The sequence below is a fragment of the Anolis sagrei genome, chromosome 5, assembly GCF_037176765.1.
Source record: "Anolis sagrei isolate rAnoSag1 chromosome 5, rAnoSag1.mat, whole genome shotgun sequence".
Lineage (NCBI taxonomy): Eukaryota > Metazoa > Chordata > Lepidosauria > Squamata > Dactyloidae > Anolis > Anolis sagrei.
In genome coordinates, this window is record NC_090025.1 from 26,917,639 (window position 1) to 26,933,005 (window position 15,367).

The 15,367-nt window shown below is 38.6% G+C and overlaps 1 protein-coding gene across 4 annotated transcripts in view; it reads right to left on the reverse strand.

Annotated features, from left to right (window-relative positions):
* The window catches only part of PPP3CA (protein phosphatase 3 catalytic subunit alpha), a 223,234-nt gene that overhangs the window by 65,678 nt on the left and 142,189 nt on the right, over positions 1 to 15,367 (reverse strand). For all 4 annotated transcript variants that reach the window (XM_067468615.1, XM_067468613.1, XM_060779164.2 and 1 more), the window contains exon 3: positions 6,642 to 6,766. In XM_067468615.1, the coding sequence (XP_067324716.1) occupies positions 6,642 to 6,766 (125 nt within the window). The remainder of the gene's footprint in view (positions 1 to 6,641; positions 6,767 to 15,367) is intronic.

The following is a 15,367-nucleotide window of genomic DNA, read 5'->3' on the forward strand; positions in this document are numbered from 1 at the left end:
ATGTGCTGGAACAAGTTATAGAAAAGTCTCTGCTGCCCCCGTCCACTCAGTTTAAAGTGGTATTACCCCAGTAAATACTACATGACCTTATTGATGGGGCACTGGAATTGTGAAGGCACTTAAACTCTGATAGTCATTCCATTGCATTCTTATTACAAAGATGCTTTTGGACAGCTGGAATTTTTTTGTCTCCTCCCCTCAAATCTCAGGATATTATTTCGTTCATAATAAGGAGCACCTCAAGAACATAGAAAGCAAAAATGAAACTAAATTATGTGCTGTGAGTTTTCTCTCCCCCACCCCACCCATGTTTCTCTTTAGCACAGTGGAAGTTATGAAAGGCCAGCTGAAGAATGTACATTTCTTGCAGAACGTGGCTTGTATATACACACACTTGAAATTGTTGCTGCTGATTCTTAAAAGCATAAGCAGATGACAAAATACAAGTCTGTTCTGAATGGATTTCACTTGGAGGTCAGCCTGGAAATTTCTGAGCATCATCTTCTTTCACAATTCTTCCAGATCTAGAGATCTATGATGGGAAACTGGATGAACGTATTCTTACTCCCAGCTAGCTTTTCAAGTCTCAAGGTTTTGGGTGACAGGGGAAAAAAGCTGAATGCAGAACTCTACAATGGTTTTTGTCATAGTTTCTTTCTCCTCTAGCAATTTTTACTACAAATGTTGTTCCCAAGATTTGGTTAAACCTCACCTGGATTAATTCTGGGCTCCACATTTTACAAAAAAGATTGACAAGCTGGAATTTGTTCACAGAAAGGGTTTGGACCAAGGACTTGTGGTCCTGAAGAGGACTTTCTTTCTCCTGTAACTCGAGAAGATAAAGCTTGGCAAATCAACCATCCAATTTTATTTAGGGAAAAAAATGCATTTCAGATTTCCACTATGACAGATCAGAATCTGAAGAGAATGGGAGCCCAGAGTCACAAGCTCTTACTTTCTAATATAGCCTACCAAGGTTGCCACATTCCTTCCAGTGCTATATTCTATATTTTAAGACTCATTTTTTATTCGTGAGATGGGTTTATACAGAAGGAATAGTGGAAAAGAAAAGTATGTGCTATCCATTTTGTGGCTTCCCTACTACACTGTGCTTTGCAGTCCAGGAGCCTGTAGCATGCAAATGAGTTATTGACTGCAGATTAGGAACCCCTGGTGGCGCAATGGGTTAAACTGTTCAAATCTGGGGAGTGGGGTGAGCTCCTGTATGTCAGCTCCAACTTCTCATGCAGGGACATGAGATAAGCCTCCCAAAGGATGGGGATTTTTTTTGGTCGTGTCAGGAGCAACCGCTCCTGTTGTGAGAGAATTGGCCGTCTGCAAGGACGTTGCCCAGGGGACGCCTGGATGATTTTTGATGTTTTATCATCCTTGTGGGAGGCTTCTCTCATGTCCCCGCATGAGGAGCTGGAGCTAACAGAGGGAGCTCATCCGCCTCTCCCCGGATATGAACCTGCGACCTGTCAGTCTTCAGTCCTGCCGGCACAGTGCTTTAACCCACTGCGCCACCGGGGCTCCCAAAGGATGGTAAAACATCCAGAAGTCCACTGGGCAATGTCCTTGTAGATGGCCAATTCTCCCACACCAGAAGTGACTTGCAGTTTCTCAAGTCGCTCCTGATACAAAGGAAAAAAACCCCTGCAGATTAGGAAGCAGTTGCTTAGTCTTGAATGGATATGATTAGTATTGAGTAGTGCTTGGTACATTTGGTGGGGAAAAATTTGAACTTTTAAGAAATACATTTTAGCCTACCCACTTTGCATTGGACCTATCCCATGTGGGCCTTTGACTTTACTGAGTGTTTAAGTGCAGCCCCAAACATCATCCCAAATTTCCTTGAGTTGAAAATGATTAATCATTTGTGGACTAGCACATTGCTTCTAGGGCTATCTGATCCAGTATTTATTGTTTCCCAGAATACACTACTAAGGGATCAGTGCTGACAGTTAGATAGGATTGTACAACTTGTGAACCAACAATATAAATTCAGAATTTTTGACTGTGGCAACCTATCAAAATCTTAGTAAATCTGCCCCTGATAACTCTTTCCCATTCTTCTCTTTTTTTTTTCAGCTGTCTGCCTAAGGTGGCAGAATTAAGGTTTTGACAAGAACTTGACATGCACCAATGTATGACTGTGACAGACAAATGAGTAAGTCCCAGCTCTTTTTAGTTTTTAGGAAAGTTACTGTATTTGAGCTTCAGTTTCCGCTCACATACAAAAAACTGAGGTATGAATATGATCTGGTCACCTTATACATGTGTTGCAAGGATTACGGCAAAGGTAATACAAATAAAGTCCTTTGAACAAAGCTATAATTGTTAATAGAAATGGGTTAATGTGTTCAGTTATTAAGTAACAGATTTTTAAAAATAAATTGTATTACATTAGCAAAATTCTGTGTTGAATATATATATAGGTCACAAGTTGGAAAATCTAGTACTAACATAAACAGAAAGTACTCCTAGAGAACGGTCCTCATTTCATCATATTCCTAACATGTATGCTAAACTTAAACAGCGGGTATCATTGAGTATATTTTTCTTACAATTTGGCAGGAAGAAGTAATGTACAAAGAGAGAAAGAGAGAAAAAAAACCCGAAGCACAAAAAAGCAGAGCTTTGCCACCCAAGACAGAACAAAACTCATCATCTTTCCTTTGTGCCTTGAAAAATAAACAATTCTATCTTTAAATTATGATTTATAAAGAGTGATGATACTATTATGCTGTTCCATATTACATTTCTTTTTGCTATGTGAACTTTATTATCCTTTCCAATGCATCAAGTTTCTTCCACCCACTTTGTTTAATTTCCAGTTCTTACAACAACAGCGATGTTTCCTTCAGCACAAATTATTTGCAGCCAACATACAAGGATAATTCCACCCACCATGGAAAGATAGACGCAAAAGAATTGGAAGGAGTTTTGTGTCCAAGCCATTGAACAAGGTCTGGATTCACAATAGATTCTATGTCTTCATGTCATTACAAGGTAAAAAATTAGAATACAGATTGCTCTAAAATTCTGACTCAGGAACAATGTGAATTTCAAGAACATAGCAAAGTATCACTTCCATTTTGTTGTTAAGAAAAAAAAATGGGATCCAACATGAAAAAGATTGAAGTATGACAGTCCACTAGGAATTTTATACTGTTGAAGCAAAGGGCAAACTGGTTTTTAAAAAGGAAATTGACAATGGCATTAGTACTACCAATTAATTCTTCTAAGTATTCTTTATTGACTATTCTAAAGCCTTTGACTACGTGGATCATAATAAATTGTGGCAAGTTCTTGGTGGTGCGGGGATAACAAGTCACCTTGCCTGTCTCCTGAAAAATCTGTATAACGACCAAGTAGCAACAGAAAGAACAGATCATGGAACAACAGACTGGCTCAAGATTGGGAAAGGAGTATGGCAGGGCTGTATACTCTCACCCAACCTATTCAGCTTGTATGCAGAACACATCATGTGATGTGCAATGCTTGATTAATCCAAGGCTGGAATTAAAATTGCTGGGCGAAACATTAACAACTTTAGTTTTGCAGATGATACCACTTTGATGGCTGAAAGTGAGGAGGAGCTGAGAAGCCTTCTAACCAAGGTGCAAGAAGAAAGTGCAAAAGCTGGATTGCAGTTAAACATAAAAAAACCAACATTACGGCAACCAGACTGACTGGTAACTGGTAAATAGAGGGAGAAAACATGGAGGAAGTGACAGAATTGGTATTTCTAGGTGCGAAGATTATCGCAGATGTAGACTGCAGCCAGGAAATCAGAAGACATTTACTTCTTGGGAGGAGAGCAATGACCAATCTCGATAAAATAGTGAAGAGTAGAGAGATTGCACTGGCAATGAAGATCCACATAGTAAAAGCAATGGTATTCCCTGTAGTAACCTATAGATGTGAGAGCTGGACCATAGGGAAGGCTGAGTGAAGGAAGATAGACACCTTTGAACTATGTTGTTGGAGGAAAATTCTGAGAGTGCCTTGGACTGGCAGAAGATAATGAAGCTTTCCTGGAGCATCATTATCTACTCCAGGAAAGCTTAGAGAAGATAATGATATTGGGGGAAATGGAAGGATAAAGGAAGAGGGGCTGACTAAGGATAAGATGAATGAATGGTATCCTTGAAGTGACTGGCTTGACCTTGAAGGAGCTGGGTGTGGCCATGCCCAACAGGGAGCTCTGGCATAGGAAGGTCCATGAGGTCTCAAAGACTGAACGAAACAACAACAAAATTCTTTCTGCCAGAAAAAAAGAAAAACCCATGTAATTTCTCTCTCCACTGGGAGAGATTTATTAAAAGCTACACAAATTCAATTCACAAACTGGAACATACTCTGCCAAAGTGCTTTTGGTATAAAAATGTGAGATTTTCTGCACAGAGCAAATACTTTTTCTGCAGAAAAAAAAAATTTCTGTGTAGCAATTTTTTTAGCTAAAACATTGTAATACCTTTACCAATTCATTCTTGGGGAGTGGGTAGAACTTTCTTCTCATTGGGTGAAAGTATGCAAATGTTTGCAAATTTTTGCATTTTGTGGCTTTTTGGTAAAAAAATGAAGGTCTTTTTGCAAAAAAACCATTATGTTTTGATTTAATGTTTTCTCAAGTAAAAACATATTTTTAATCTGTGAATTTTCACTTTTGTAGGGGTCATGTGCACATGTGGATGACTGAATTTAATTCTACCCTATTCCCCTTGTTGTCAAGACTATTGCAAGGCTGAATTCAAGAATCTTCTCAATTCATCCTACTTAACTGTCAGCTTTAAATTCTGTAAACCACACAAACTGTTATTTCTTTGATCAACTATGTTACAAAAAGTGTTTTTAAAATGGATTATAGGGACTGGTTTCTTGGGAAAACAGTAAGCTCTGTGCTTAAAGCTACAAAGCAATGATATTAATATCAAATGAAGCCACGACTTAACATCTTTAACAAATTCTTGAACATATTTTACAATATAAAAAGTATTTCTTTCTTCTCATAACTGAATTTATACCTTGCCTTATGTGCAAACTGCACTTATTGTGCTTGTCAATATATCTAGATTTTGTAAGATTAAGAAGCCAATCACAACAATTAATTGCATGGAACAGTAACAAACAGTAACAACAAATGCTACTGAAGGCATAAAGGATGAAATATGTTTATGTTGGACTAATGTTTGCAATTTTATGGTGGATTTCTTCACAAGTGGCAGTTAATACTAATTTAAGATTATTTCTTGGGTTTAAAAGACAATTCACTGCTTCTTGCTAAGTTGAAAGGAATCTTTCAGAAAAAAAGTCTTCTAATCTCTTCCTAAGTGATGTCAAACAATGGCGAGATTCACTCTTCCCCTTCCCAAAGTGATTACAGAAGATCATGTTTACTGCGCAAAATTAAGCTTGCTATTGAGTAATACAAATAATTGCTTATTAAGAACACTAGAAGTTGCAGCCGGTGTTTGTGGACAATATAGAAAATGCTTTACTAAACTCTTTAACTTTTATTATGCGCCTGTGTGTGTATGAGTAAGTGTCCTTAAGTAGCTGGCTCTTTCACATGAAGGGAAGAAAAATATGCAAGCAACATTTTACCTAGCAGCCAAGTAAGAAGCCTCTTTTGTGTTCTGTTGTGGCTATATATCATTGCAATACATATTTATTTTGTGTATTGTGTTTTTTTAAAACCTGTAAGCTTCTGGGGAATATTCAGGATGTAAATCACTGATTTACAATTTGAGAAAATAATTATTCTAGCTGCGGTAAATGTAACATTCTATCTAATTGTTCACTTAAAAATGAAATTTAGGGTAAATAATTATCTGGTCAGAAATCATCAACAATTCAGTGGCCTTTTTTGTAAAACAATCTCATATCCATTAGCTGTCCAGATTTGGAAGTGACCATTTGGATTAATCCTTTGTGATCCTGTTTTTTCAGTTGTCCCAGTTTCTCTCTCCTCCAATTTCCCTTTTCCCTCAGCTTATTTCACAGTCGCTGCAAACTGAATTCAAATTGAAAAAGTTGTTTTCCAATTAAAAGTTTACAATGTCCCTTCTTTTAGTAGATGTGTTAAATTTGTCCATTTCGGCGAAGCCCATCCTTTTTATTATCCATTCCTCTGTTGTTGGTATTGTTGTAGTCCTCCATTTCTGTGCATAGAGCAATCTGGCTGCTGTGGTCATGTATTGCCAACTTTTACCTTTACCTATCTTGGTTGTTTTTATCAGTCAGACCAAGTAGAAAAGCCTCAGATTTTAGCTAGACACATCTCCCTAAAATTCTCTGGATCACTATGTGTATTTGAATCCAATATTTTTAATTTGGCAGCGGAAAAGAGTGGACAGAATCTAGCCCTTTTCAGTAGGCTTGGGCATAAACAAACTCCTGCAACTGTTCCTAGCTTGTGTGTTCTTTTTCATTAAGAACTTTTTCATTTTGACAACTATCTCATCTTGCTGTTCTGGTTTTTTATCTACGAAATATGTACCATCTTCTCTATGATGTTTGTTATACACACAAGAGTGGAACCAAGTCATGTACTTACAAGTATAGTGCATTGATATGAAATAAAAGAATCTGTATTTAAAATGTATTTAGAATGAAAGAGATAAAGTAACACTTACTTCAATACTGAAGTACCCTCTGTCAACATAGTCCCCTAGAAAAAGGTACCGTGTGTTGGCAGGAGAACCTCCCACTTCAAAGAGCTTCATCAAGTCAAAGAATTGTCCATGTATGTCCCCACAAACTGAAAGAAAGAGGGAAAAAAGGAAAAAAAGATGTTTATATTGTATGCTATACACACTGCAATATGTACTTGATTATTGACATATAAATCTGATTTTGAGACTTACTGTTGATTTTGGGATTTAAACAACTTTCATCTAACTAGTCAAACTACTGACCATATAACACACAACGGATCTGACTGAGGGGTGAGCAACTTGTGGGACTGCCAAGTAGTCTTATCCCTCCTCATCAACAATGCAACCTAGAACTGATGAGCACTGCAAGTGAAAAACATACAAAGAACAACATGTTCTCCATCCATATCTTACTGAAATGCGAACACTTTCTTTATAGATTTTTTTTTTTTGCTGAAAATGACATTTGTACATCAGGGTAAAATGAAAGGAAACCCTAGACATAACAAATAAGCACATGTAGCTAAGTAACGCATCACAGTGTTTGCATGGTAAAAGGCATTCATACATGGTTTACTGGTTCCTCCTTCTGCGCAGTACCAACACGCATTAGCTACAGTGCCACTGTCATGGACTCTGAGAGATCATCTGCCATTGTCACTCCTCCAGTAACTGTTTAGCATTTTTAGCCTGGCTCCTCAGCATATGGGTAGGGGAGGGAAGTATTGTAATGTAAAGCGATGCTGGCTGGGAACCAGGAAGAAGATGTAATAAACTGGCCAAGAGAGCCCTCATGAGGTTGGGGAATTACCTGATGCTATAATGTGTACTAGCTGTACCTGCCACACATTGCAGTGGCCAAACTTCCCTCCCTCTTTCTCTCCTTCTTTCTCTCCTTCCTTCCCTCTCTCTTTCCTTCTCTTTTTTTTACTTTCCTTCTCTCCTTCCTTCTCTTCTTCTTCCCTTCCTTCCCCCCTTTTCTTTCCCTTCTCCTTTCTCTCCTTCCTTCTCTACCTCTTTCTCTCCTTTCTTCCTTCTTCACCTCTTTCTCTCCTTTCTTCCTTCTCTACCTCTTTATCTCTTTTCTTCCTTCTCTACTTTTCTCTCCTTTCTTCCTTCTCTGCCTTTTTCTCTCCTTTCTTCCTTCTCTACCTCTTTCTCTCCTTTCCTTCACTCTTTGCTTCCATCCGTCCTTCTCTCTTTCCTTCTTTGTTTCTCTTCCTTTTTCTCTCCTTTCCTTCTCTCCTTCCTTCCCTCCCTCTTTTCTTCCTTCCCTGGCGACAGATGAGGCTCCCCCCTTACCGGACCCACCATTGTTCCTAGCTCCTGGTCTGGCTAAAAGAGGGAGGATGGTTGGTGGTGCCTCTCACGCTTGCTGTGTCTTTGCGCAGGAGAGGACAGGGCTATGGAATTCATTTGTGTGCATGTGCTGTGTTCGCTTCTACCTTTTTGGATTTTAAAGTTCTTTTTGCTGTTTTTTGGTGATTTTTTTGAGTGATGGTCACTTCTTGGGTTAGTAGGTGCCTTGTGACCAAATTTGGTGTCACGTCATCCAGTCATTTGTGAGTTATGTGTGTCCCACAAACTAATATTACATTTACATAGATAGATAGATAGATAGATAGATAGATAGATAGATAGATAGATAGATAGAGTGTCAGGAATCCACTGTCTCAATTCAGCTTGTTATCAATGAAGTGGAGTGTGTGGAATATTTCCATTTTGCTGTTTTGCTTTCCAATTTTCTTTTATAGTTTTTTTTCTTCAGGACTGCTGTTGTGACGCCCAAGAAGGAATGCCCATCTATCAAGTGATGCTTTGAGAACTCACTCAAGAAATTTCACCAGAAGTACAACAACTTACCTCTTACTATCAATCTGAACCTACAACTATCAACAGAACAAATGCGTTTCCTGGAGAGTATACATCTACTAAGAAGACACTATACTGCAAATGTACTAACCACTACATATACTTCCATGCCTCCAATTTCTATGCTGAACATACCACTAAATCCATAGCTTACAGCCAATCTCTCCAGTACAAACGCACCTGCTCAGACTCACATGACAGGGATGCCAAACTCAAGGAATTACAACACTGAGCCCTTGAGAAGACAGCATCATTGTCCAGAATAGGTAATAGTTGATTGATTATATGTCTGAGTGGTCTCATTTAGGAGCTGTATATGACCAACTAATGGGTTTCTGTAGTTTCTTTTCCTAGATTAATCCTGGGTGTAAATCTTGTCTTTCTGGCTTTTTTAACTTCACATGATAGGTGCTGTACCTTGAGGAATGCTTGTAATTCTATGCGTAAGGGGAAAAGTGATGGTTTTTATATGGATCTGTATAGATTTAAATTATCAAACTTAATTATTGCATTAAGAAACAAATAATGCCAGGTTCAAACCTTCAGTGCCCCCTTAATATGCACTCCAAGTTCCAGATAACTAGATTTCATAGTCTTGGAGTCATGGCCCATGCAGGCAGCCATTCCACTCTACAACTGAAAAATTGTTTCTTTTTTTCTCACAACTTCACAGGGAGTTTAGTGAAATTCTCAGCTCTGTCATTTTGCTGAGGATAGCTATTTGAGGCAGGAGCAGCTTTCACTTTTTTCCCCCTTACATTGACAACTTTTTCTCCCTTTTCCTACCCTGACTGCACTAGTTGAAATGACCACTTTCTAAGGTGGTATACTGTTATGCTTTTGGTGAGGCATGCCAGGGAAATGAGGAGCTTTGGATGTTATATCCACACCTGCTATGGACAGATTTTCCACATACCTTTGGCAGAAGCCTGTTGGCAGTACATATATACCAGCAAGAGACTTCCGCAGGCATCCTGGAGATCTCCCAACACTGTGAGTACTATTCTGATGGCCAGCCTCCTTTCCTGACAGCAGAGTTGCTTCTATACCGCATCCCAGGGCCTGTGAACTAGTTTTCAACTAGCAACAGAACTGTACCCTTAAGTCGACTGATACATTATGCAAGAATGAATTTATTTTCTCTTGTTCTCCTTGAGTCCCTGCTTTAAAGGTGAGGCATAAACAAAAGTACAGAACAGAATAATAATCCTATTCAATTTGCCTTCTGTTGTTTTGTTCTGCCTAATCTGCTGAATGAATTTATCACTATCTATGGCAATACATAGTTGTAAATCCAGTGGTGCAGTGGGCTAAATCGCTGAGCTGCAGAATTTGCTGACCGAAAGATCTGCAGTTTGAATCTGGGGAGAGGGGTGAGCTGCCACTGTTAGCCCCAGCTTCTGCCAACCTAGCAGTTAAGAAACATGCAAATGTGAGTAGATCAATAGGTACCACTTTGGCGGGAAGGTAATGGCACTCCATGCAGTCATGCTAGCCACATGACCTTGGAGGTGTCTACGGACGTCGGCTCTTCAGCTTAAAAATTGAGATGAGCACCACCCCCCAGAGTTGGACATGACTAGACTTAATGTAAAGGAGAGACCTTTACCTTTATGACCATACAGAGACTAAGACACTTTCTGCTGTCTACAAAGCAACCTGTGCACTTCTCACTAGATGGAGACAAGTTAAAGTTTTCAAAGGTCCTTTCATTTTTCAAAACCAAAGTTGATTACTTTCTACAGCATTTCCTGTTCTTAGCAAATCCAGGTATTTATTGCAATGTAATCTGATGAACTTATTTTGAGAGACTGTTAACTATTCTAACTATAATAACATCATAAAGCCAAATCTGAATTATTTTTGAGTGCAGTTACCCTGCTGACTACCTTCCCCCAAAACCTGTGTATTAAAAACAGTTTTGCCTTATGTAGATTCCTCTGTCTTCAAAAGCCTGTGCAGTGTTGTTGTACATTCTGTGTTCACCTGATAATACAGATTCTGTAACGCAGATTCCAGAATGTATTTTAAAGAAAACACAACAGTCTTTGTGGTTTACAAATGTTTCAGGTAACTGAACAACAGAATCTCACGCACAACTACTCAGAAGCAAGATCCACTGTGACTTTTCCCCATGTAAACAGGATTGTTGCCTAAATCAAATATGTTTTCATTATTTGTTCTTTCTTATTCAATAATACAATCCAACATGAAATGAACTAAAATTAGTGAATGCAGGATTAGCTTACTGTATTGTAGCATTCAAAACAACAACTATGTATCATTTTAACTCCAAAAAATGCTTCTTTCGTGATATGAAAAACCTAATTATTACACAAAGTAAATTTTAGAAACTCTCTCATATCAAATAAAGATACATTCTACCTTCATAAAGCCATTAAGTCCATTTTACTAGCTTATTGCTAAGCTAATGCAATCAAATACATCTATAATGCAACTTTATTATGATAGAAAATACGTTTTATGAGAAATAAGGAGAAAATCTGAACCATGGAAAAATATCTGAATGCAGTTATCTCTTCATGATCTGATTTTTTTTCAATGGCTGCAAATGGATGCAATATTATTTATTGGGTTTTGAGATGAAAAAGCTTGTTTTGCCACCCACAGATATTAAATATTTTATCTTGAAAGCTGCAAAAAGCAGCCCAAGGGCTTTTGAGGGAGAACTCTCCTTCCTTAACCTACAGAGAACACATTTTTTAAAAGAGCTTTTTGGCCACAAGCCTTCCTTGACCCTGCAGAGCTCAGGGGTGAAGCTCAGTCAAGTATGCCCCTTAAAGTCTAACAAATTGGGAATCCCAAAACAAAACATCTTGAGGAGAAACAGCAATGGGTTGGTCAAAATAAAAACATTCTGATGGCTTATGGGTCATTTAATGATAATTGTTTCTTGTTGGACAAATTCTGAAAACTGCAGGTATCAAATTCAATTCAATTAATTATTCAGTCTTGTGTGCTACTTCATGAACTTTAGTCTTCATGAATATATATGTCCAGATAAATCTTCAAATAGAATACGTGGCAATATGATGTCTGTAAAGGCAAAGGTAAAGGTTTCCCCTGACATTAAGTCTAGTCATGTCCAACTCTGGGGGGTGGTGCTCATCTCCATTTCTAAGCCGACAAGCCAGCATTGTCCATAGACGCCTCCAAGGTCATGTGGCCGGCATAACTGCATGAAGCGCTGTTACCTTCCTGCTAAAGCGGTACCTATCGATCTACTCTCATTTATACGTTTTCAAACGGCTAGGTTGGCAGAAGCTGGGGCTAACAGCGGTAGCTCACCCCATTTGGCAGATTCAAACTGCCAACCTTCTGGTCAGCAGGTTCTGCAGCATAGCCTGTTTAAGCTGCTGCACCACTGCAGCCCCTATACTGGAGGGTAAATAAAATATCAATCAGGTGGGTAAATATCAATTGTGTGGATTCACACCAGTTAATTTAGCAGTCCTTTGCAGCTTGTTGGCCCTCCATATTTGTGGGTTTAACTTTTTGAAGATGATGAACTTCCAATGGAAGCTGACAATAGAATCACCATGGAAAATGTACACATTCCTAGAAAGACTACTCCTCTAGAAATCTCAAGATCAGTGGTTCCTAACCTTTTTTGGGGGGACCACTTTGACCAGGAACCACTTTGACCAGGGACCACTCTCCAAAAGGGTTACAAATCAATTTCGAGTCAACTTTAGATTTGGTTTGGTTATTTGGGGTGCTGGCTCAGAACATTGCATTGGATAGACCACATCAGTTCTCGTTTCTAATGCAGAACATATGCCATACAGTAGTCACCATATGGTTGCCCATATTTAATAATCTAGAGCTGATGTGGTCTATCAAATGCAATTTTCTGAATAAACATCCTAAATAATCAGGAACAGACCTAAAAATGAAGGCACCAGGGTACCCCCACTTTCACGCGCCACATGGAACGGCTCCGCTCAAGGGAAGGGAGGAGGAAAAGAAGCAGCAGTCAGGAAGCTTGTTGTTGTGCCTTTTGTGAGTAGTTAGCCTTTCCCCTCACGACATCCCCATTGCCTCGGGACTATAAGAGGGTTTCGCAAGACCAGTCGCTCTTGTTGAAACGGTGTAGGAACGGTGAGGCCACAGGCTAGGTATTTTAGTTCTTGGGGACCACAGGTTGGGAACCACTGCTCTAAATCTTCTAATGCAATTCTATGGGCAACTTTCATTGGAGTTGACAACAGAGTTAACCTGAAGGACCTAGCATTTCCTACAAAGGTGTTCTCTTAGGTAACAAAAGGGGTTCTTTATTATTCTCAATTTTTCCACTTTTGTAGTGGTCCTGCCCTGTAACCAGTGATCCTTTACAGCTAACTTGAATCTAATTTTAGCATCAACAAAACAGTTAAGGAATTCATAAAATAATCAAATTCTTGTCTGAATTGGGTTGCTACAAAGTATTCATTACACACAAACTTGTATTCTGGGACTATTAAAATAACTTGAGACACACACTTATCATTTCATCTGATGCGTTAAATATGTATGAAGCAGCTATGTTCATTTTTTGTCCTTCTGCTCGAAAGGAACTTTCTAAATGAGGGACCCAAGAACTGCAATTTTAATTTCTGAAAAGCAGTCTAGTAAAATAAATAAGCGACATTGGGTCAATAAGAATTGCAAATGAAGGGCACTTGATCCAGCTAAGAACCACAGTAGGACTCAAAAGGTTAACATACTACTTCCATATGAGGGCCCTAAAATGGATGAGGCCCATTCATTAATTCTGTATCACAACACATTTATTTAATCTAGCAACGTGACGGTCATATATTGGAAGCATTTAATTTGGCATTCAAAATGCTATAAAGTCCAACAGTTCTAGATACCATTTAACTATTATCTTATTCTACATTAACACACCGAGAGGAGTCGGATACAATGTAAACTTCCATGGCCTTAACCTATGGATTGAGACCATGTAACAAAATGTAATTTGGCGGAGTACTTTGAATTATTTGCTAGAGATCTCCAACACTCTCACTTGACCCACAGAACTAGAGGTATTTAGAAATGAATTATGGAAGTATGGAAATTAAACCATGACAGTTAAAGCAGTATCAAATCACTGTTATAGTGTAAGTCACACATCCTGCGTTTGAATTCATGACAGTTCGGGCAAAAATGGGTCACCTGACAGATTGCAAACTGACCTAGTAACAATGCTTGCTATTCAGCTGGGGAAAATGTTTTGCATGTATAGTCAGCTATTAACCATTGTCGATTTGACTTTTGTGGATTTGGTTATTCATGAATTTGATTAAAATATTCTCTCTGGGAATCTCTAGGTCCTCCAGTACAATGTGGCGGAAGTTGATCATAGAGTAATGCTGGAATAGCGATATATTCCTGGAAATGTGTTCCCTTGTGTAAAAAAATTGCAATGTTACTACTGACAGGTTTTCACTTTTGCAGGAGTCCTGTGCTTCTAACCTTAGCAAATGCAAAGGGCCGACTATAGTCACAAAAGTGCATACGAAGCTTTACATAAGGGAAAAATCTCCTCTGTACAGTTTTAAATTTTGACTACAAGAATGTCAAAGTAGAGAGACCTGGTATATAGTGGTTTGTATGCTGGACTGGGGCTCTGGAAAACTGGGGTTCAAGTCCCACTGGATAGGATTTCCATGAGTTTTAGAAAAATGCGCACCAAGGATAATTCACTGGATGATCTTGGACAAATCACCCTCTTTGAGATTTGGAACACTTCCTCTGAATAAACCTTGGGTCACTGCAAGTTAAAGTCCATCTGAAGGTGTGTTTCAACAACAAACAGTGCAATAAGGCAGCAATAGGAAACTACCATGCCAACCAGATTCAATGAGGATGATTGAGATGGTTTTAAATAGTGGATTTTAATGCTGAGATAAATAATTTTAATGTTTATATATGTGTATAGTCTATTTATGTCCCTATGTTGCGCTCTTCCCTGAGTCCCCTTTGGGGTGAGAAGGGTGGAATATAAATAAATAATAAATATATAATAACAAATGGGAGACAATGCAATAAATAAGTTCAGAAAGACTGCCATAATTGGCCTGTGTTGGCATGTAAACTTCATGAATGGGTAAGTTCACATATGCTAACCTGCTCTAACCCGCAACTTTAAATATCTGGAAATGAAAAGGACTGACTAGTGAGATTGGAAGTTCCATATAATTGGTGCAATGATTCCATTCTAGATTTTAGCGTGGATTTTAAAGAACGTCTGCCTGGTGATGAAAGACATTTAGTGGCACCTTTAAATGTCAACCTAAAATCCAGAGTAGATTCACTGGAATCAGTTAGTCACCACTTGCCTTTCCCCTTCTGCTCCATGCAAGATTTCTATGCTCATCTGTATCTTCAAAAAATGCTGAAGAAAACAGTCAGAGCTAACTCAACATTTCTGATTTCCCAGGGTGAGCAAGTTTTGAACAGCTATACAAAACATCTCTATACATCTGACAAGAATACATGCTGTCAAAACCAAAATTTCACAAGTAGCATCTTGTCAAAACTGATATTTTTAGGACTTAGTGCATCTTTTTTGTACAGTACCTCACTGTTGGAGAGAGATTTGCTGAAAATAAAGAAAGCCCAGCCTGCTTAGAAAGCATATTTGTATGCCAAGAAGCGTGTCTAATAATTTTATCAAGGACACTTAACAGACATTTGCAGCTTCACATACATCACAGGCAGTCCATAACACACAGCGAATTGAAAAGCAAGTAGCCAGAGTAGGTTCTTAATTGTTGGATCAAACTATCCAATACAGTTATAGCTTGATATAAGAAGAGAAAAAT